Consider the following 23,644-nt stretch of genomic DNA (forward strand, 5'->3'; position numbering starts at 1 on the left):
TTGGCTTCTATCTCTCCCACTTCTGACTGTTGACCATTTGGTAGATTTAATTTCTAGCATCAAAGAATCCGAATCCTGACAAAATGGGTGTTTTATTTTTCCTGGTCCTTTTCATTGAGAAGTGGTGGGTATCGGTGCAGAGTAAGCATAACTTGTGCTTCGCATCAGCACATAAGATCACAGTGAGCCCCCAGAACTCAGGGTTCAGCCAGGAGATAGTCATACAAATGAATGTGATAAGTTTTCCCCCAAAAATGGGATCCCTTCCAGAACCAAGAGAATTAGAGCTGATAATATATCATAAAGGAAAACCCTTATCTGAAACCCTGTGGGGTTCACTGAAGCCAGGATGTGTGAGCAGCTGGACCAAGGTTCACCTGCAGCCAGGAAGGGAAGGCAGAGGAGAACTGGGGAGTCACGTTTCAGCCCTGTTCTGGGGGGATAAGCCTGAGCCCCAACCTGGGCAGCTCCGAGGTTGTCGTCTGGGGTGGGACAGTGGTGTCTCACCACGCTGCACCTTCAGTTCAGTTCAGTCACTCAGTTGTGTCCGACTCTTTGCGACCCCATGGACTGTAGCACGCCAGGCCTCCCTGTCCATCACCAACTCCTGGAATTTACTCAAACTCATGCCCATTGAGTTGGTGATGCCATCCAGCCATCTCATCCTTTCTCGTCTCCTTCTCCTCCCATCTTCAGTCTTTCCCAGCATCAGGGTCTTTTGCAGTGAGTCAGCTCTTTGCATCAGGTGGCCAAAGTAATGGAGTTTCAGCTTTAGCATCAGTCCTTCCAATGAATATTCAGGACTGATTTCCTTTAGGATGGACTGGTTGGATCTCCTTGCAGTCAAAGGGACTCTCAAGAGTCTTCTCCAACACCACAGTTCAAAAGCATCAATCAATTCTTCAGCACTCAGCTTTCTTTATAGTCCAGCTGTCACATCTCACGCTACAGCTTGGTCTACCTGGAATCTTTAATATCTCATTAAGGATCAGCTTAGGCTGTTCTGTAAACTTGACATGCTAATACATAGCATAGTGATGAACATCTCTCTCTTCTTGGAGTGGGGCAGGGGGTGCCTGCCTGTCTAGTGGCCCCAGAGCTCCCCCTCCTGTTGCTCTCCCATCATGTTGACAGGTGGCCTCTTCCTTTCTCTGGTCACTTCCTGCTTCCCCCTCCGCACTCCAAGTGGAAAGATCCCTTTTGCTGCCCTGATCCTCTCAGTTCAGCTCCACTCAGAGCTTACACCTAGAGTTTGTCCTTAGGGCAGATGTCCCTGTACCCACTGCAGTCCCTTTTCCTCACCCTGAAGTGGACCAGGGACCCCCTTTCAGGTGGGCTGCCCAGCTTGGACGGTGCCCCTCAATGACTTGGAGGTGCTTACACTTGGGCCCAGCAGTAGGGCTTCTGCCTCCATGGCTCTGACCACACTGTGTGGCCACGCCCTGAGCGTCCCTGGGCCAAGGCTCCCAACAGACCCTGCGCTTCACTGTGAGTCCCTCTCGAGGTGGGTGGGTGATGGTGGGGAAGGCTCCTCAGGACAAAACTGGTACCTGTCTCCAGTCATCGGATGGCACACGTCAACACTTGGCTCCTCTCCATCTTGCTGCTGTTTTTTTCCCTCCTCTTCAGCTCCTCCCTGCTCGGCTCCCCTTTCATAGTCCCCCTATCTGATATTTCCCACCTCTGAAGAACAGTCTTTGAGCCACGGTGACAGGCTTCTGAAAAAAAAAAAACAAATTCCTGTGAAAGTGGGATTAGAGAAGGGACACTGGAGCTGAGGACCTGAGTGAGAGGTTTTCCTTTGGGCGGGGTGGGGGGCATCATGGGGAGCGTATGCACGTAAGACAGCTGAAAACCCAAATGAAGCAGAAAGTGAGCTTTTAAAACATACAAGATATGTTTTCTTGTACTTTCACACTTGATCTCACCATTTGAGTCCTTGTTGAGTGACTCATTCTGTTAACTTAACCTCCAGGAGAGCCTGAACCCGGTTCAGGAGAACCTGAACTCCTGGGAGGAGTCCTGAACCCTGTCCTCCGTGGCGTCCAGCTGACTCACTTTTTCTCACTGCTCTCCCTCATCAATGAATATCTGTTTTAATTTGCTTCTCATTTTGATGGACTGAATGAGTGTCTGAATCTACTGCTTCAAGCAACTCTAGACTCATTTCCTCCATCACAGTGATGCTCAGACGTGTTCCACTAGAATTATCCTGCAGTGAGTTAAGTGCTTTTCTCCAGGTCTGTAGGAAAATGAATGTTTGTGATGTTGAGAACTTGCTCAGAATCATTTTCCCTAAAACTTCGGTACTTGCTGTAGCTTGCCTACTAGAGGATGAAAAAATGTGTGAGAGCATCAAGTGAATAAGGACAAATCTGTAGGAAGCCGCTGATCTCATTAGCTTTGATGGATTGGGTTTTTATCACTGATGTGTGATTATAATATTGTACATGTATATTCATTGTCCACTCATAAAATTTTTTCTGATTTGTGTGATGAAAAGAAGTACATCAGCATGCTGGTGTTCTGCACAAAGTTCTGAGAACTCCAGGTGTCCTGCCACCTTAAACACTGAAAGTGAAAGGAAAATGAAGTCGCCCAGCTATGTCCAACTCTTTGGGATCCCATGGACTATAGCCCACAAGGCTCCTCCGTCCATGGAATTTTCTAGGCAAGAGTACTGGAGTGGGTTGCCATTTCCTTCTCCAGGGGATCTTCCCAGCCAAGGGATTGAACCCGGTCTCCCGCATTGCGGGCAGACGCTTTACCATCTGAGTCACCAGGGAATCTCAAAACACTGAAGAACACTGCTTTCTAGACCCTAAACAAATTTCTTATGGTATTGGCTCATGGCACTGACAGTCCTTACTGATCGGCTGAAATACAGATCATGAGGACACATGCTGACCATGCTTGTTGGAGCATAATTATGTCTGTCATCATGAGTGTGGGCTTCCCCGGTGATTCAGCAATAAAGAACCCGCGTGCAATGCAGGAGACTCAGGTTCAATCCCTGGGTCAGGAAGATCCCCTGGAGAAGGGAGTGGCACCCACTCCAGTATTCCTGGAGAATCTGGTGGACAGAGGAGCCTGGTGGGCTACAGTCCCTGGGGTTGCAAAAGAGTTGGATACAACTTAGCGACTAAAACAGTAACAGTCAACGCACATACTTGGAATTGGTTTCCACTGTTTTGAAAGATGCAGTTACCCCAAATTAGGGATGTGTTTGTCTGACATCCCGTGAAGCCCAGCACTGACAGGAGATGCCGTTTCGTCTGACTGCCAGCATCTACCCAGGAGGGCCAGTTAGCATGTCCTGTTTCCTTGCTCGCATCCTGCCTACCTTTCCTCCACAGTTAATTCATTTGTTCATTCACAATGATGATTTGGTATCGTCTGCTTTCTTGTTTCTTTTTTTTGTCTTTGGGATTCTTTTAGTAGCTTCTTAGATGATTGTGCATTTGAATAGTAAAGTGATTGGTTTTTTCATTGTAGTACAGTATTGCAAGGGCAAGTAGCAAGCAGACACAGTCTTTCCCATGGTGCTCTGTTCAGTTTCTACTGTACTCCTGTAGGAGGGGACAAGCATCAATAGCCAAGTGTTCAGTCCCTTCTCGCTGGTCCCTCCCTGGGTGCTGCTTCTCCCATTTCAGTGTCATCATTGAGGTGGACCCGGAACACTGATCGCCCTGGACAGCACTTCCACTCATCAGACATAATTGGCTTCATAAGAACATCACCTGTCCTGGAAAAGTGACTTAATATACTAACTTATTTCAGGGTCTGACCACTGCCTGAGCCTCAGTGAGCTTGTCCACCACCCGTCATGCCTTCTGGTCTTCCTCACATGCTGGAACTGTGCCAACCTGAGCCTCCTAGTCCTTTCTACAGATGCACGCACACATGCATGCACACACCCGCCCCAGTGCATGCACACATGTGAAGACAGCTGTGTAATAGTGCAGCAGAAGTCTGGTGTTTGGTTTAGGGTCCTCCATCAGTCATTATGCTGCAGCAAAGTTGTTACCCTGACAGTAAGATGCCCCTTTACTGAAAGCACCCACTCAGTTCAGTTCAGTTCAGTTGCTCAGTTGTGTCCGACTGTTTGCGACCCCATGGACTGCAGCATACCAGGCTTCCCTGTCCATCACCAACTCCCAGAGCTTACTCAAAATCATGTCCATCACGTTGGTGATGCCATCCAACCATCTCATCCTCTGTCGTCCCCTTCTCCTCCCGCTTTCAATCTTTCCCAGCATCAGGGTCTTTTCAAATGAGTCAATTCTTCGCATCAGGGAAGCAAAGTATTATAGTTTCAGCTTCAGCATCAGTCCTTCCAATGAATATTCAGGGATGATGTCCTTTAGGATTGACTGGTTTAATCTCCTGCAGTCCAAGGGACTCTCAAGAGTCTTCTCCAATACCACAGTTCAAAAGCATCGATTCTTCAGCGCTCAGCTTTCTTTATAGTCCAGTTCTCACATCCATACATGACTACTGGAAAAACCATAGCTTTGAGTAGATGGACCTTTGTTGGCAAAGTAATGTCTCTGCTCTTTAATATGCTGTCTAGGTTGGTCCTAGCTTTTCTTCCAAGGAGCAGGCATCTTTTAATTTCATGGCTGCAGTCACTATCTTCAGTGATTTTGGAGCCCCCCCAAAATAAAGCCCCTCACTGTTTCCATTGTTTCCCCATCTATTTGCCATGAAGTGATGGGACCGAATGCCATGATCTTAGTTTTCTGAATGTTGAGTTTTAATCCAGCTTTTTCACTCACCTCTTTTTACTTTCATCAAGAGGCTCTAGCCTTTAATTATAGAACCGATGATGATAATGTCTAATAAAAATTCTTTAATATGTTCATAGTATTGTTTTTTTTTAAATTTTTCCAAAATATGTGGTATTAAGTTGGTATTAATTAAGATGGTATTAAGTTTCACAAAGACATCAGGTAGTCTGATAAGTCATTCATCCTACATGTTCATTTTTGCAGCAGGGATTTCAAGCCAGGCTCTGCATACCTGTTGCGTGCACCTCTGATTGGAGAGCGCAGCCAGAACCCTAAAGGAGACACACCCCCCCCCCCCCCCCCGCCGTGACATGTCAGGGATGTAGCAGACACCCCGGGAGCAAACGTGTTCAGCTTTCATTTCCTGAAAATGAAATGGGCTGATTTTTATCAACCTGGGTGTGAAGTTGGGACCCCCAGAAATTCTTGGCTACTAAGAACTGGGTTCTAGGTTCAGACTGGTTCTCTCTGTTGAAGGGTGAAAGGAGAACACCTGTTATAAATCAAGCCTTCCAGAATCTCATTAAGGAACCTAAGAAAACAGGTAGTCTGGGAGAGGCAGTAGTTCTGAAAACTGAAGTGGGACCAAATAAGAAGGTCTGTTTGGAGGCCAGCGAGAGGGAAAGGCAAAGGTTTTGCTTGTAAGGCCTCTGCTGCTTTAAAGAAAGAACCGCCTCACAGACGCGGGTGCCCCGGTCCCAGCTGTCAGCGCCATCACCCGGCCTCCAGGTGAAGACAAGGAGCCTTGTTTCCCGGGTGAAGAGAGGAGCCTTGTTCGTGACCCCTGGCCCGCGGCACCACAGACCCCTGCCCCCCGCCCCCGCCCCAGCCTTTGTGCCGCCGCCCCTCCTCCCTTCCTCCAGGCTTTGTGCGCCTTCAAGTGGCCCCCCGGAAGGGACCACCCAGGGGGCTACACAATGGGGGCCGAGGTAGCCCCCCAAACCTAGGTTTCTTGAGACAGCCCTTGAAAAGAAAAGTACTATTTAACTATGTATGTGTTTGTCCTTTCTATCACCGTTTTGTGTGGCCAACAAAACCCCCCCCCGCCCCCTCGCGTCCAGACTCCCCCAAGGCCGTACCCCTAGCTGTTCTGGCTGCCGGGCATCAAGCCTGAGACCCTTGCTCCTAGTTCCTGCTCCCAAGGCACTGCTGCCTCAGTCTGCTTGCATGCACGCCTTTGGATGGATGGTCAGGAAATTTGATATCAGAGCAAACAAATGATGCTTGCCTGATGAAACTGTTTTATCAGTCATCCTCAGAGTCGGTGGCTTGGTGATGCTGCTGGATGAGATGTGTCTGTAGGACCACTCGGCAAAAGCTGGCAGCCGGAATTCAGTTCTCAATAGCCATTCACACCTCTGTAAAAGGATTAGCTCCGGCCGATTGTTAGCCTGTTTAAATCTTAATTTGCATCTTTATGGAGGTAGGGCTTCTCCGGGCCTCTCTGTTACTCGGTGGTGGTGGTGGTGTCTGTGTGTGTGTGTGTGTACCTGTGGGTGGGTGGGCGGGCGTCTCGGGAGGTTTTCTCTTACTGGCGAAGGTGCTAAATTGTTTCCGGAGGACCTGTAAGCTATGCAGATTGAGTTAGCGACTTGGGTTTTGACCTTGGTTGGACTTTGGTTCATTAGTTACATTTGGTTTAGCCAAGAAGTCCATTCGGGTTTTTCCTTACAGCTTACAGAAAAACCACCCAAACTTTTTGGCCAACCCAATAGTTTGCGGCAGTTGTGGGTTCAGAACATGAGGTGCATGAATGCATTCTGTTGCTTCTGTTTAAATCCAGGAACCTCATGGGTCTTAGGAGTTTTCAGTGTTGTTCATTATAATCAACAAATTTCCTTGGGCTTTAAATGCAGAAAACCAGACCTAGGATCTGATGGAATGATAGTTTTAAAATATTCTATTCTACCCAGACCATGTGTTCTTAGTGAAAAGATCAAAGCCACCTTAAGTTTCAAAAGCAGAGTATGACCTACCAAAGCTGTGAGTTTCCAGGCGAGGTTTCTGCGAGCTCTGGAATCCGATAGAGACTAGCAGGCCGTGTTGCCTTCTTCCCACCCTCACGTGTGTGGGTTATTCCTCCATGACATGCTCACATGCCACCACCACCTCTGTGAGTGATGCCTGCTTGTTGTTGCTCTTTCTGAAATAGTTTCCTCCCTAAAACTTTGTTCTGGATATAACAGCCTTCTGATTCTTCCATTTCCTGTAAGACACAGTAAACATCATCCATAAAACTTTAAACAAGTAACATTGTGTTGTGTAACTTGTGTAAGCAGACTCGTCCCTGCCTGGAGTCCGGGCCCACACCATGCAAAGACTGCATCTCTGGAGAGAATGAAACCCCAAAGTCAGGCTCCCATCACTGCAGCTGAAGCACATGCTCTCCAAGTGCTCACCAAGTGCCCTGAAGATGACAGCTAGGGCAGATGTGAAAGTCATGTACTAGAGTTGAGGAGAAATTTATTTTCTGTTTGCCAAGAAGTAATTCTCAGTTTGTGATACTGAAAGAAAAAGCGTCTTTTCTCCTTTTATTTCTTTAAAAAAAAAAAAAAACTCTACCTTGACTGCTCACATTAGCCTGGTATGAAGTTGCTTTCTTGTAAATTATGTCCTAAATTCTGTGTTACTGAAAATGAAGCTTTCTCAGAAACTTAATTACTTTAAATTTAGCCAAAACATAATTTATTGCATGCTTAAGTATTATTGGATAAAATAAAAGTTTGTTAAAGCATCCATTTGTGTTACTAGGTGTTGCTTGTCCTCAAGCAGGTTTGTCCTCTTGCTGGACCTCACAGAAAGCAAACGGATGGTAGGGGCCCAGTGCCTTGGTGCCTCTCTCCGCAGGAGAGAGATGGTCTGTCAGGCCGATGCTCTTCTAGCTGAAGTATTCTGGTAGGAATGCAAATAGAAGACACGGAAGAAACTGGGCTCTTGAATTTGAAAATGATATTTTCATCACACATCATCTTTAATCTTTTAACTCTGTACATTGTGTGAATTATTTAAGTTGTTTGCAGGCAAGTGTTGATGGGTATTTTGCAAACTAAGGTCTGTCCCATGGGGAGATAAATGTTAGAAATCCTCAACTCAGAGCCACTCATCTTTTGGCACACAAGGTTAGGAGTTAATCTGGGGTGGGCCATGACTCCGTGGGTTCAGTGCTGGTGGCCGTCTCACTGACCATCTTGTTGATCATTCCTTGCTGAGCCCTGGAAGCCCTGGTCCAGTGTGACACCACCGTGTAAAAACATGTAACAACACACATGTCATGAATTGTCTTATGTGGGTTTAAATCTTGTCCTGTCGTTCAGCACACAGTGTCCTTAAGAGTATCGTCAGCATCCTGTGAAATCCCAAGTACCCTTGCTGTTCTCAACAGGCCTCTTTCTTAGTCATGTGGGGAAGACTTGTCAGACGGGGCATAGCTGGAGGACAGCACAGGGTGGAGTGCTGTCTGCTTCATGCTGGAGGAACTCAGAGATGAGAAGGATCCTGTGAAGGAGGCAGCTGGTCTGAGCAGGCCTGACATCTGGGCTCAGCACACTGGCAAAGAGGGAAGGCATTCGGCGTGTGATTGCTCACTGGCCCTGCCGTGGTGGTACTTGGGATGGAGAAGGGGGAGGATGCTGGAGTCGGGGAGCATTGTCTGTAAGGAGTTATAACAGTAATCAGACCCCACTGATCGGCTTTCTCTTCTCATCATTCCTAAGAGTGGCAGAGGTAAGATACTCGTCCCTGGGGGCACTGCTGCATTCCACCTTGGCACAGCAGCGTGAGCTGATGTCTGTCAAGCTCCTCTACTGTACTCAGGTTTGCAAGGATACAGAAGCCACATCCCTTGTTCGGGGCTCACCCCTGGTCCCCCTGGTCGGAAAGTGGGTCTAGAGGCCATCTAAGCTGGAGATACCGAGCCCATAGCGTGGCTTTGTTCATCAGGCACAGTTTTTAACATTCTTCTGAATAGTTGCCGCATGTTAAAATCTGAGAGATATCCTATAAAAATAAAACAAGCAATGGTGAATTTCCAGCTTCTTTTAAAAACTGGAAAGACCTAACCTCACTGAGACACTCTGCCATGGGAGCCTGGGATGATCAGCCCTTTAAGGTTGACGTGTGCCCCAGCCTTTAGCATCCTCACCCCACCAGTGGTGGGCTTGTAGGTCCTCCCCATCTGCCGTCCACCACTGTGCTCACATCTGCGGACTCATCCCCTGCCACCCAGAGCAGAGGGTCGGTCCCTTGGCCCGTCTCTCCCTCATCAGCCCTGTCCACAGCTACAGCTGCCAGGAAACCAGCCATGACTCAAAAACTCACGACGTTTATCACTGTTTCCTTGCCAGGGTTTTATACTGAATCTTATTTCCTGTACTATCCAGTCACCACCAAGGCCAGCTTATCTTCTTGCTAGGCCCCACCCCCTCTTACCCTGGCTTTCCCTCGCCTTTGCCTTGCTGCCTCCTGGCTTCAGCTATGGTCTCCCTTTGTCTACATCCTGCCCAGCATAGGGCCCTGCCCCACCTTCCTGACCATCTTCGCCTCTACGCATCATTACTGCTCTGAAATTGGCTTATCTTCGTCTTCTTAAGGGCAGGTCTCACTGTGAATTGCTTGATGACAAGATACAACCTTCTAGGGAGAATTGGGACCCAGAGTTTCCTTCGAAAAAGCTGGTAGACATAGGTACTGCACATCCCACAGGTGAGGAGGTTTGGGGCAGCCGAGGTCCAACAATGAGGACCCGGCATGGCATGGGTCACAGGCTAAGGGTTTAGACAAGAGCTGGGACTTGGCCTGGAGCTGGGGGTGCCAACAAGGGGGCCCAGAGTCCAGAACAAGGCTTGAATCTGTGGACCCATTTCTGTTTCCTGCCCAGGGTGAAGGCCTGCTTTGGAGGGGGTGGCGGGACAAGCCTCCAGTGTACAGATGGAGCAGGTCTTTTTCATCCTTGTATCATCAGGCACATGGCCGTCGAATAGATTGAGTAATTTAGCCCAACCATTAGATCTCTCCCAACCGTTAAGACTGATTACAAATTAGTAATACTTTGCTATGAACATTGCTTTATAAGTTGCTTAGTTTTCCTCTTGGGGGATGTGTTGTATATTGCCAGCTACATATGTGATCAGTTTCTTTAAAGGAGAAGTATTTTGTCTTTGATATCTTCTCCCATGACTTTTTAGAATCATGCAAACTGTCATTTTTTTTTTAAGGAAGTTACTAACCAAACTCTTTGGAGACTGTTGTGACCCTGACAGACCTAACCTAGAACAATTAACACTCCACCAGTGTCCCTGTGGACTGCAGAAGGATGACAAGGGCTAAATCCCTCTTTCCACTCCTTCCTGTTCTTTCTAAGAATAAAGAAAATTTCATTGCAGTGGGATCTGAATGGAGAAATAATAGTCATTTTTTCTGCATTCAGAAATAGAGGACGTAACCTCTACTTCAGACAGCAGTTTTCAATTTCTTAGCAGTGACAATTTAAGTAAATTTCATGTGAGTGAAGGAGATCTAACTTTGTTATGATTGACAATGTGAAATTAGCCTTTTCTGCTGTTCAGATTATCTGGCATTCCTATCAGTCAGGTGGGATGTTCAGTGAGATTGCACAGCTGTGGATGTGAACCTCATGAAGTCTGCGAAGGGTTAAAAGCCACTTCCTCTGATGGATTTAAAACAGCCACCTTCACGCAGACAAGTTTTTCAAACCACCCCATTTTACATCTTTGTCAAGAGACAGTCTAGTTGCTGCGTCTTTATATTTAGATTATATTACAGATACATTTCAGTAAACCATGAAGAGCCACCATAGATTCTAGAAGCTGACCATCTGGGCTCAAATAAATGTCTCCTGCGACACCTGTTTTATTTTATAGGCTCTGTAACCACAGTGACATCCTCCGAGAAGGCCCTGACACCTGCGGAGCCGCTGTCCTTCACCAGCTCCCTCAACTCTGCCCCGGGGGTGGCAGTGACAACAAGCAAGTCAGGTGTGACAGTCTTCAAGTTGCTGCTGTGGTGGATAGGCCCTTCTTGTTCCCAGATAAGGGTGGAAAAACAACTGCTGTACACAGTCAGCTCTGTGCTGGGCACCTGGAGCATCGATTTAACTGTGGCCTCACCATCTGTCTTTGTGAATATATTTGTTTCTAATTGCTAATCGGATACATCTGCTCAATCCCTACTCCTGTATCTTGCTCAATCCCTGCACATGTATCTGCCGAACCCCTGCCCATAGCAACATTTTAAGGCATACTCGTGGGGAGGGAACATGGGTAAGCTCAGTCTCGCATGTTCACATGACTTGGTGAACACCCAGGTGGTAGTCCAGCAGAACTGCCCACTGGACAGGTGTCCATGGCAGATGTCCCTGCGTTTCCTAGGTCATGATGGTGATGCAGGCCTCTGATGAGTATAGTTCCTGTACCAACAGCATCCACAAATCCTGGAAGCTCGTTAGAAATGCACGTTCTTAGGTCCCATCCCAGATCCACTGAAACAGGAGTCTGGAGGTGGGGCACTGCTATCTGGGCTTGAATGCATGCTTACCTCTGCTCCCTCAAGTGTGAGACTGCCACTCCAACCATGTGCCTTCAATGGCTCAAAAGTGGGGGTGAGTGAGCGAGGTTAATCGTTTGCAGGGTGGTTGGCACACGTGAGTCATGGTTCTTTCTGACAGAAATCTTATCCCTTCACGCACCTTCTTGACACTCTGGGTGTCTTGTCAGGGCCTCAGAAGCTTTGTGGCAATCTGGACTTCTGAATTAAATTCACAGCATTACAGATAGATAATATGGGTAGTGGTTTGTCCACTGCTGCCCCTGGTAGGTGCCTAATTCATGGGTGCATGAATGTTACCAGTGTCCTTACCCTGATTTTTATTTGGGGGACTGACTGATTTTTATTTTATTTCAGTGAAGTCCCCTCACTGAAGTCTGTCCCCACCATTTTCCAGCAGAGAACAAATGGCTGCTCAGATGTGGTCAGCCGACCTGAACGGGCCTTGTCTGGCAGGGAGAGTGAGATGGCTTTCAGGTCGGGTTGTCTTACAACTGGAGTCTACTGTCCTTTCTGTGTGTCATGCAGACTCTTTTGTATGAGGATATAAACAGGCAGGATAACATGGTTTTCAGAGTGGAATTCGGCATAAATCCAGTGTGTATTGGGTCCCATCAGGGCGTGAGGAGCCGTCAGGGTAATGGTCTCTAAAAGGACCTTGTCCCAAGAAAACGTAGCTGATCACAGGACTCCATCCCACAGACAGCAGGGTGAGCATCACCAATGCTGAACGTGTTTACAGCCGCTTCCGCACCTTGCTGTGATCTCCACACTACAGAGAAGGTGGGACCTGCCCATCCTGGTCAGTAGCTTTTCAGCTTACAGCAGTGAAGGGCAATGCACAGAAATCCTTTCATGTTTTTTATCATGCAAAGTGAAGATAATGGCAGTCTTAAAATGCCCTTTCCAAGGGTGGGAGAAGCTGGCTGGAGAGGAGTCTCTCTGGCCATTTGGTGGTTGTGTGCAGTGAGGCTTTTCAGCTGGACCCCCAATTCTTTCTCACCACCTCTGTGTCTGTTGATATATTGTTTGGCATAAACCACAGTGGTGGTATGTCGCATGAAGGCATATACGCATTTATAATTCTCTCTGTGGACTGAGTTGTTAGACTAGGTGATTCATCATGTGACTCTCTTAACCTGGGCTGCCAGACTGTGGCGTGGTGATAAGATATGCCATCTCCATCGACTCGGCCTGCGTTTGTTACAGTTTCTCAACATGCATAAATAGAGCGTCCGTTCCCATTATGAGAGGTTGCATTTTCCATGACTATTGATCTACAGTTATGTATAAATCAGCCTTCCAAGAAGAAATGATCTTTCTTTATGACCAACACAAATTTTAAAATTAATATCTGGAGCCTTCAGAACTGTGTCTCTGCCACAGTCATTTTTTAAAGCCAGATAAAGAAGTCAGGAATGGTTCCTGAAGTCACTGTTGTGGTCTGTTATAATCAGAATTACCCCGTGTCATGACTGAGGATGCTGTTCCTTGCACACTGATTGCCACTGGTTCCCTCTCTAGCCTCAGAAAAAGCCCCAAGTGTCTACCTGACCTTTGAGAGACAGGCAGTCAGGTCTTAGCTGCCAGTCCTTCCTAACAGGTCTTAGTCCCGGCATCACACGCCCCTGCCCTCTACGTGTTCACCACCTCCTGTGCCCTCAGCGCCCAGGAGGTATTCCTAGTGCTGTGCTGTTCTGTCACTCAGTCGTGTCCAGCTCTTTGCCACCCCGTGGACTGTAGCCCAACAGACTCCTCTGTCCATGGGATTCTCCAGGCAGGAATACTGGAGTACATTGCCGTGCTCTCCTCCAGGGGATCTTTCCAACCCAGGGGTTGAACCCAGGTCTCCTGCATTACAGGCAAGGTATTGCTAGGTATTTCCCTAAGTGGGGTATTCTTGTCTGCCAGGGACAGCCCTTCGACTGACGCTGTCAGCTGGTCATTCCAGAAACACAGCTTTGAAGAGAATCGTCTACTTCTGTTTCTCAGTTGTTAGTGACATTGATGTCAGCCGGGCAGAATGGCTGACATAAGTCTAACAGCATATGGACTCCTGAAAGCCTGTGAGCAGAGCCATGTTTTGTGTGGCCATGGCCCTGCTTGTGCCCCTGAGCAAACCTCAGCAAGTAACATCCGTCTCTCTGCTTCATTTCCATCCAGGAAATGGGACACCTGGTCCACAGCATAGATTGGAAAGATAGATTTCTGAATTCTCTATCACAAAATGAAGGCTCTTCAAAGAAAAAAGGACAAAATCATTCCTATCATCATTATTATTGCTTTTATCGATTTTTGTTATACCTGGGATTAAATGTTGTAAGACCTTCATGTGAAAGGCTTACTGTTACTAGTAAGTTGTTATTTTAGACAATTCTGAGTTTTTAAAATATTATGCATGTCATTTGAGGCAGTCGATTTTTAAAAAATTGTTCTTTATTGCCTCCTGGAGAATATATTTTAACATAAAAGTGATTATTTAGTCGCATTGTCTTCTGTGGAAACCGTAATGAGACCACCCATGATTTTGTATCTTTTCCAGGTGCAATTGTCTCTATCCGTGGCTCCTTTCAGAGCCCCATTGTGCTCTCAAACTAATGCTTTAGGTTTATAGTATGTGGAGTATAGTATGTAGAAATCTATTTTATTCTGTTTATGTTCAGCATAAAATTCAAGATATTTATTATTTTGTCTGCATTTAAAACTTTGGTCAGATTACCCATCTGTTATAAATCAGTTGTAGTTAGGAAATGCTGGTACCTTTGCTTAAATTGCAGTTTTCTCATTGGAAACCATTATAAGTGTATGAAATTAATTATAGACTTTAAAATCTGTTTTTAATTAGAGGAGTATATAATTGAACTGACATCATGCTTTGTTTTTTGTTTTTTTTTCTGTGTGACGTTGATACTAGAAACTTAGAAAAGTGAAGTGGACAAAAGAGGAAACAACTCCTTTAAGTCCTCTGAACTGCTCCATAGATGTTCTGATTCTGTGTGTTTGTATAGAACCAGGGGCAGGACTCCACACAGGGCCTGCCATGGCCCAAGCCTTCCTGGTTGCCAGGTGTTGGCTCAGCCGCTCAGAAGTCACAGATTCTGATGCTGTCTCTCCTCCAGAAGTTCATTTGCTTTTTGAGCCTGTGGGTTTTCTCCTTTTATGAAGCAAGTGTAATAATTACAGGAAACCTCAGCTAGTGCTTTTGTGTCAGGACACAAAGAATGGTTACAGTTGGAAGAGTTGCTAGTAACCAGAGTCTTGCCTTGGCTTTGCTTCTGCAGAAATCATGTGTCTCAGTCACCAGAAGGGCTGGTGTCTGATAAGTCAGTGCATCCCAATTAATTCATCCTCATTAAATTTGTTTTCAAGTTGAGTTCAATCTAACTAAACATGCTTTCTAGATAGCAACAATTGATTTTACTCATTATGAGAAATATACCTGCTGACTGGACTAGAATTTGACAATGGCCCATGTGTGCGTTTTCCTAGAAAGGAAATCGCTATAAACCCAGATGGAGATACAAAGGGTAACTCATTGACATAGAACAGAACAGAGGACTTGGAAGCTTTATGATGTTGGTGAGGTCTAGATGTTACCAGGAGAAACAAGTTGCTTAAGGGGCTTCCTTCCAGACCAGCCAGGAACCTTGAAATCATCTGGGGAAATTTTTAAATAAGTTCAAGGATTCCAGTGATGCATCCCACTTTATTCAAGTCTTGGGGAAAAGCAGGGGTTAGGTCAGGCCAAATCTTATAACAATTAAGATTTCTTTTTAAAGGTTCTGAATTACACCTAGACTTCTTTCCCATTTTATTATGAAAATTTCCAAACATACAGAAAAATGAGAAAAACTGTAATGCTGACATACCTACCACCCAGCTTCTACCATTGACATTTTATTACACTCCCAAATCTATTTCCCATTCATCCATCCATCAATTCCAATGTTATTTTTATGCATTTCCAAGTAAGTTGCACATATTAGTACACAGATTTTTAGTATATACTTTGACATGTTTTGGAGAAGGAAATGGCAACCCACTCCGGTACTCTTGCCTGAAAAATCCCATGGGCGGAGATGCCTGGTAGGCTGCAGTCCATGGGTTCACAAAGGGTCAGACACGACTGAGCGACTTCACTTTCACTTTGACATGTTTAAACATCTAGAAAAGTCGGCGTGAATATAATAAAGTCCCACATACCCTCTCCCAGACCCACAGTTGTCAACATTTTTGCTTGTCTTGTTTTATCTCTTTCCCTCACCCACACTTTTTCTTCAGTAGTTTAAAACAGACAACATTTTTTCCTCTCACAAATACATCTCTAACGTACAAGTATTTAATACTTGACCACTTAAGAAAATTCTTTGTTACCTAGTCCTTGTCACTTTGCTTTGGTTTTCTCAAAAGCAGTGTGTCTACATTTGCTATCTTTGAATCAGGATCCAAATTATTTTCCCTGTAAACTGCTGGTTGGATCGGGATCCAGAATTATATTCCAGGCAGGTTATTCTGGCAGAATGCCATCACAGGCAGTCCTGCTGGTCCTTCTTACTTCACCTCCTCAGGTGGAACGTGACTGCTCGTCCCTTCGTGTGTGCTTCCAGGACTGGGCTAAGGACTTGAGCACTGGCAGACGGGTGCCTCTGATTCAAAGCTTCCATTATGCAGTTTCCTCAACATTATGATCATTTCTAGGTGCACTCATTAATTTGGACTTAGAAAACAGTGACTTTTCTAATGCAGCCCTTTGTTTGCATCTGTTAATTGAAAAAACTTTTCCCATCAACTGCTTGGTAACTCTGAAATTTTTTTTTTTATTTGTGTTTTTTGTTGTTGACCACAAAGGCAGGACAAATGCTTGACTCCATCCCTTTCCTTAACCAGTTTCCAGAATAACAAATTGTTTCTCTAGCAGCATCCAAAGGTTGGTCTGTTGATACTTTGGTGGTAAAAACACACATAAACATAAAATTTACCACCTTAACCCTTTGAAGTGTGCAGTTCAGTAGCATTAAGTACATTCACATTTTTGTGCATCAGATCTCTAGGGCTTTGTTGTCTTACAGAACTGGAGCTCTGTCTCCATTAAACAAGTCCCCAATCCTCCTTCCCCTAGCCCCTGGCAGCCACCACTCTACTCTGCCTCTGAATTTGACTATTCTCAGCATCTTATGTTAGTGGAATCATACTACTTTTTTGTGACTGGCTTATATAACAGAGTAGAATGTCATGTTGTAGTACATCTATGTTGTAATCTGTGACAAAGATTTCCTTCCTTTTCAAGGCTGAATCCAAAGGTTTTTTATTATTTATCTTTTAAACGCACTCATGTATTTTTATACATCCCCCGAGTCCTAGTCCATGTTAGTCACTGTTCTTTTGGCTCTCATACTGTCTCATCTTTGGCCAGTGGGTGCCTCTTTGGCACAACCGCTGAGGCCTGTTCACACAACTCAGGGTCCGAGAGCTTCCTCTCTTCCTGGGACAAGGTGCTCCAGGCTCATCTGATGCGTTTCCTGCCCCCAGCTTAAAATATAGCACATTTTTCTTCTGTTTAGTATCTAAATACAATATTATAGGCAGCAATATAGGCTTACGTTGGACTTTTTCCTAATAGTAACTCATTTAAAAAAAAAATGAAACCAGTGCAAGAGTACGATAAGAGTAAACTAATTAAGGTGGAGATATGAACTCTTGTTTCTCTTTACCTTTAAGAGGAGCCCGACCGCCTCTGCACTAGTTAGAAACAGTGACCACATGTCAGAATTGCTCTGAGAGTCTTAAAGAAAGTCTCAATTTGCTGGGTTCCCCACCCCCCGACAGACTAACTAGTTTTCCTGAACTCCGAAGCAATGGCATGAAGTACCTAGGTGATGCAAAACCCCCTAAGTGGTCCTAGGGTGCAGACAGAGTTGAGAATGCTCATCTATCAATGATATCGTAACTAAAATAAAATGAAAGTTACCCTGCAAAAAGAAACCTAAACTCTGGAAATCCCCTTATCCCAGATTATATTAGGTTCCAGAATTTTCTGTGTAAACTGTCTTCTACTAGCATGATTGTGGGGACCTTTAACAATACAGGAGACTCATAAGTCACCCAGCATTGCACATGTCTAATGGGACTCCTAATTGTGTTTCATAGGTTTGAACAAGCACCAGCCTCAGGCTTATTAAGGACACGATCAGGTCAGCATATTGCCGCCCTGAAAGGACATGGTACTTCTGTCCAAGAAGAGAAAGTAGGGAAGCTGTCTGAAGTTTTCCTGGTCAATAGACTGGACCAGAGGACAAAGGTTAGTACTTTAAGTTTTCTTTAAGTTTCAAATTGTACAAGTTAGTCATTTGAGGAAATAGTTAACATCTTTAACAATGATTAATATATTTGAAAAATGTAAATTGTAAGTGAGCTTTTGTGGTTGGTTGGATGAACTTTGATCTCAGACCTTTTGCATAGTGTTTTGTGTAGGCATTTCAGGTCCTTTCTTATGTAAGGTTAGTTAACCCAGGGCCTGGAGGTAACCTAATTAAACATACCTACTGCAACATTTGTCCAGGGAACTTAGGAGCCTCTTGGAGAATTCTGGTTTTCTTTCTCTACACCATCCTTTAAACATACTGTGTGGTGGTCATTTTTGTCAACTCAGCAAATATGTATTCGTCCACTTCTGTGGATCAGGCAGCAGCCCAGATCCACAGGGGGGGAGAGAGAGAAATCCCATGCGGCCCCTCCTCTGGGAAATGACAGAGTGGGTGTCCGCAGTAGGAACATGGCAGAGGGCTTAGACCCTCCAGAAGGGGAGCCAGGCATCTGGAGAAGCAGGGAGGGCAGACAGACCTGATAACAGAGAGCTGAGGTGCATGCGAAGGTGACCCTGAAAAGCCCGGCAGGATTTCAGCAGGCTCCGAGGGGGTGGGTGACAGACTTAGGGGCCAAAGAACAGGTCAAGAAAGTGCACACTTTCCCAGGAAACGGAGCCATTGTCGTGGCTGAGGAGCCGACTACACCTGGGGACAGGGACCAGAAGTTGTACAGGGTCTGGCCCAGCTCAGGAGAGGTGTTGACGGGTTCAGCAGAGTTTGGGAAGCTACAGAGCCCCTTGAGCCGGGCTGCAGGAGGGGCCTCAGGGAATTTAGTCCCCATGGACTGGGAAGGGGACAGCCAAGGATGCACCCAGCCGTGGTTCAGCAGGACAGTCGGGAGTGGACTGAGCACTTGGCGCAGGTAGAGCGGGTCATGCTGAACCAGTCATGGAGCCAGTTCCCAGGGAGGTGCCGTGGGTGGGGCTGGAGGGCAGAAACCAGGTCCAGAGTGGCCCATCTGGCTAGTGGATCTTATCCCTAACCAGGGATCCAGCTTAGGCCGAGGCAGTGAGAGCATGGAGTCCCAACCTTTGCGCCACTAGGGAATTCCTTCCAAGTATGTGTTTTCATCCTTACACATGCTTAACTCGCTATATAACAGGGTTTTCTGGCTTTAATACTTCTATATTTTGATTATGCACAAAGTTCAGGATTCCACAGGAGCCCCCTCTGGAAGCAGTCCTTGCCCCTCTGTCCCAAAGCTACAGCCTGTTTTGCAGCGCTGTCCAGAGCCTGTGTTGCCCTCCAGCCTTTCAGACACCTTCAGCCCTGCCCAACACCCCCTCCCCCAGCTCTCTAATTAGAAAAGAGTAGAAGGACTTTTTAAAAAGCGTTTCACACATACACACATGGAGCAGCACAGTGAAGCCACCGACCCGTCTGCATGTATGTTACCCCTGCACTCTGCAGTTCCCCATCCCTTCGCCCTCCCCTCTCCTCTGCTCCTACCCTTGCTCTTCTCTCCCTCCTCCCCTCCTTTCTCCCCATTCTTCTCCTTCTGGAGTGGATTATTGCAGGTAGAGATATAGCCCCTGGGCGCCCCTCACAGATCCTGCCCTTTTCAAAGGTAACCTTGTGCACATCCTTCCTGAACACATTTTCATTTTTCTGCGCTGCATGTGACTCAGTAACTAACCCTCAGTTTTGTCTTGTTTGCGGTATGTCATCGTCCATGTAAATGTTCTTGAAGAAAGAACTGTGTTCTTTAGGAAGAACAGAACCATTGCTTTTTAGATTCTTTTTCGTATCTATTGATAAATGTAGATCTTAAGAAGGATTTTTTCAGGTTTTGTTACCCATTGCATTTAGTTCTGTTTTGTCACAACATTGTTTTCCATTCATACTCATTGCAGATACACTACATCTCAGTCACATCAAGGGCAAAATAAGCATTGGTCTACAGTATTGCCATTTACCATCTCCTTGTCTATTTTTTTAAGATGTTGTTTATATTAGAAAACATATTCCAAGTTCCAGACAACCAGTTCACTCATAATTTTTCAAATAATATACTCCATAATTAATAGGAAGAGGGGTGCCCAATTGATAGCTCATTAGTCAAATAACCTTCTACCTCCCCTAGTAGGTATTTTATTCCTTTTTAAATCACCATCTAGTGACAACCATAAAAATTACAATAAATAAATGACAAAATCCGTCCTTATAAATAGAAGCAAGCAGGCAGTTTCTAAATAGGTTGTGACTGAAAAAAAGCACAGCCCTAAAGACGTGCCCACCCGAGTGACGTGAGCAGGAGAAGCCTAGCAGATGTGAGGACAGGATGCTTTTCTGGGCTCTAGGACCATTAGAGTCACAAATCAGCATAGTCAAGTGTCTCTGAGTTGTTGTCCTGTATTCACAGTATATATATTCAGTAAATAATACGGTTAAATATTTTGCTGTAGATAAAAATTTTAAAAGTAAGAGATTTTCAAAATTTAAGAAAGCTCTAGTAGAAATCACTTGATTAAGAGTCTAATGAAGCTGAGAAATATTTACTTTGATCTCTTGGGTAAATGGCTAATTAAACAGCCACATGTAAATGATGTTTACCTGTGGGTCCCTTGCCGTCAGCTGGAGTCAATCCCGTCTCTTGAGTAAATACATCATTAAAGCCGCTGAAACTCGGATTATGTCCTCCCGAGACCAGATAAGATCCACAGCACCCGCATAACCTATTAGGCAATTACATAATTGAGCTGCATGCTTTTAAATCAGGAAAATCTGTAATTACTCTATGTGGAAAAAAAAAATGAGTTGGGTGCTTCATTAAAATACCAAGTACCTTAATACTGCTTTTCTCCTAAGTGGTGCCTGCTTCCACCCAGGGAAGCATCCACAGGCAAAGCAGCCCAGCCACCAGTGTCACTCACAGAGCAGGTGGAAGCAGCCTCGAGAGTCCCTGCCCCCTTCCCAGATGGTGGCCTGGGCTTCCATCCTCTTCTCTTGACTACTCGTTCACTGGCTCATGTGAATACTTCCCTTTTCTTCTCATTGCTACTTTGATACCGTCTCCTTCCTGTCCTGTAACTCACATACAGCTTCAGTGATGACACTTGTACTTCTGTTTGGACACTGAGCAATTACTGCTGGTGTGCCAGGTTCTTGAGGAAGGGTCAGTTAAATCTGTGTATGAGGGGAACAGCCACGCTGTCAACTTCCCTGGTTTTTCATTCTCTTGCTCTTCTGTATCTGCATTAATAACACTGAATTCCATATGGAGGTTTTTTATTTTATTAAGTATTTTCACATTCATTTTCTCTCTGTACCACCCATTGCAGAAACCGTATTCTTGTAGAGTTAGCATATGTTTTCTTTTTCTAAAAAGCATAGCAGGAAAAAAACAAACTTGAAATATTAAGGTAAACAGAAAGAAGACAAGACTGCCTATTACCCAGCTTTCTGTATAAAACTTTGTTGACACTGAGATGTGTTGTCTTTAATATTTAATATATTGACAAACATGGGTTGTGCTGTGTGTGTGGATGACCTCCATGACCTACCCCCCACACCGTGTCACAGGGGAAACCTCCTTTCACACCACCACATGCTCTCCATCCTTTCTGATGGTTGCACAGAAACCACTGTGTGGCCCTTCCACTGTCTCTTTAACCAGGCTCCTGGTGTTGAACATTTTAAGTTGTTTTTAATTTCTTCTCTAGTGAAAAAGTTTCAAAGGATATCTGAGAGCTCAGTTTTTTACAGATTCTCATGCTGATTCCTGAGAATGAGTTCCTAGATGTAGATCTCTTAGGTCAGAGGGTCTGTGCATCTCCCAGCCTTCTGCTCTGCACTGCTTGAACTCACCCTGGCAGGGTCATAGCTTACCAGGAATGGATGAAAATATCAGTTTTCTGCACTGTTTATGAAACCGGATACCATCAACCTTTTTTGAACACCAAATTTAGAAGTGTAGATGATAGCCAATTTTTTTGTGTGTTCATTTTACACAAATACAGTGACAAATAGATTCAAGGGATTAGATCTGATAGACAGAGTGCCTAAAGAACCATGGACAGAGGTTCGTGACATAGTACAGGAGGCAGTGATCAAGACCATCCCCAAGAAAAAGAAATGCAAAAAGGCAAAATGGTTGTCTGAGGAGGCCTTACCAATAGCTGAGCAAAGAAGAGAAGCGAAAAGCAAAGGAGAAAAGGAAAGATATACCCATTTGAATGCAGAGTTCCAAAGAATAGCAAGGAAAGATAAGAAAGCCTTCCTCAGTGATCAGTGCTAAGAAATAGAGGAGAACAGTAGAATGGGAAAGACTAGAGATCTCTTCAAGAAAATCAGAGATACTAAGGAAACATTTCATGCAAAGATGGGCACAATAAAGGACAGAAATGGTATGAATCTAACAGAAGCAGAAGATATTAAGAAGAGGTGGCAAAAAAAAAAAAAAAGAAGAGGTGGCAAGAATACACAGAAGAACTATACAAAAAAGATCTTCATGACCCAGATAACAGTGATGGTGTGATCATTCACCTAGAGCCAGACATCCTGGAATGCAAAGTCAAGTGCGCCTTAGGAAGCATCACTATGAACAAAGCTGGTGGAGGTGATGGAATTCTTTGAGCTGTTTCAAATCCTAAAAGATGATGCTGTGAAAGTGCTGCACTCAGTATGCCAGCAAATTTGGAAAACTCAGTGGCTACAGGACTGGAAAAGGTCAGTTTTCATTCCAATCCCAAAGAAAGGCAATGCCAAAGAATGCTCAAACTACCATACAATTGCACTCATCTCACACGCTTGCAAAGTAATGCTCAAAATCTTCCAAGCCAGACTTCAACAGTACTTAATCTGTGAACTTCCAGATGTTCAAGCTGGATTTAGAAAAGGCAGAGGAATTAGAGATCCAATTGCTGACATCCATCAGATCATTGAAAAAGCAAGAGAGTTCCAGAAGAACATCTACTTCTGGTTTATTGACTATGCCAAAGCCTTTGTGTGGATCACAACAAACTGTGGAAAATTCTTTAAGAGATGGGAATATCAGACCATCTTACCTGCCTCCTGAGAAACCTGTGTGCAGGTCAAGAAGCACCAATTAGAACTGGACATGGAACAATAGACTGGTTCCATACTGGGAAAGGAGTCCATCAAGGCTGTATATTGTCACCCTGCTTATTTAACTTATATGCAGAGTACATCATGAGAAATGCTGGACTGGATAAAGCACAAGCTGGCGTCAAGATTGCTGGGGGAAATATCAGTAACCTCAGATATGCAGATGACACCACCAATATGGCAGAAAGCAAGGAGAAACTAAAGAGCTCATCACTCTTTAGTGATCTTTCAGCAATTTATTGATGAAAGTGAAAGAGGAGAGTGGAAAAGTTGACTTAAAACTCAACATTCAGAAAATTAAGATCATGACATCTGGTCCTGTCACTTCATAGCAAATAGATGGGGAGACAGTGGAAACAGTGACAAACTTTATTTTGGGGGGCTCCAAAATCACTGCAGATGGTGACTGCAGCCATGAAATTAAAAGGTGCTTGCTCCTTGGAAGAAAAGTTATGACCAACCTAGACAGCATATTAAAAAGCAGAGACAAAGAAAAAAAAAAAAAAAGCAGAGACATTACTTTGCCAACACAGGTCCATCTAGTCAAGCTATGGTTTTTCCAGTAGTCATAAATGAGTGTGATAATTGGACTATTAGGAAAGTTGAGCACTGAAAAGTTGATGGTTTTGAACTGTGGTATTGGAGAAGACTCTTGAGAGTCCCTTGGACAGCAAGGAGATACACCCAGTCCATCCTAAAGGAAATCAGTCCTGAATATTCATTGGAAGAACTGAAGCTGAAACTCCAATACTTTGCTTACCTGATGGAAAGAACTGACTCCTTAGAAGAGACCCTGATGCTGGGAAAGATTGATGGTGGGAGGAGATGGGGATGACAGAGGATGACATGGTTGGATGGCAT

At 45.0% G+C, this 23,644-nt stretch overlaps 1 protein-coding gene across 7 annotated transcripts in view; it reads left to right on the plus strand.

Annotated features, from left to right (window-relative positions):
• The window catches only part of KIZ (kizuna centrosomal protein), an 87,791-nt gene that overhangs the window by 35,397 nt on the left and 28,750 nt on the right, over window positions 1-23,644 (plus strand). For 5 of the 7 annotated variants that reach the window (XM_020878382.2, XM_070472232.1, XM_070472235.1 and 2 more), the window contains 2 exons: window positions 10,670-10,783; window positions 17,499-17,649. In XM_020878382.2, coding sequence (XP_020734041.2) covers window positions 10,670-10,783; window positions 17,499-17,649 — 265 coding nt within the window. The remainder of the gene's footprint in view (window positions 1-10,669; window positions 10,784-17,498; window positions 17,650-23,644) is intronic. The other 2 variants (XM_020878397.2, XM_070472236.1) reach the window with 1 other exon arrangement.

This window comes from Odocoileus virginianus, chromosome 9 (genome assembly GCF_023699985.2).
Source record: "Odocoileus virginianus isolate 20LAN1187 ecotype Illinois chromosome 9, Ovbor_1.2, whole genome shotgun sequence".
Lineage (NCBI taxonomy): Eukaryota > Metazoa > Chordata > Mammalia > Artiodactyla > Cervidae > Odocoileus > Odocoileus virginianus.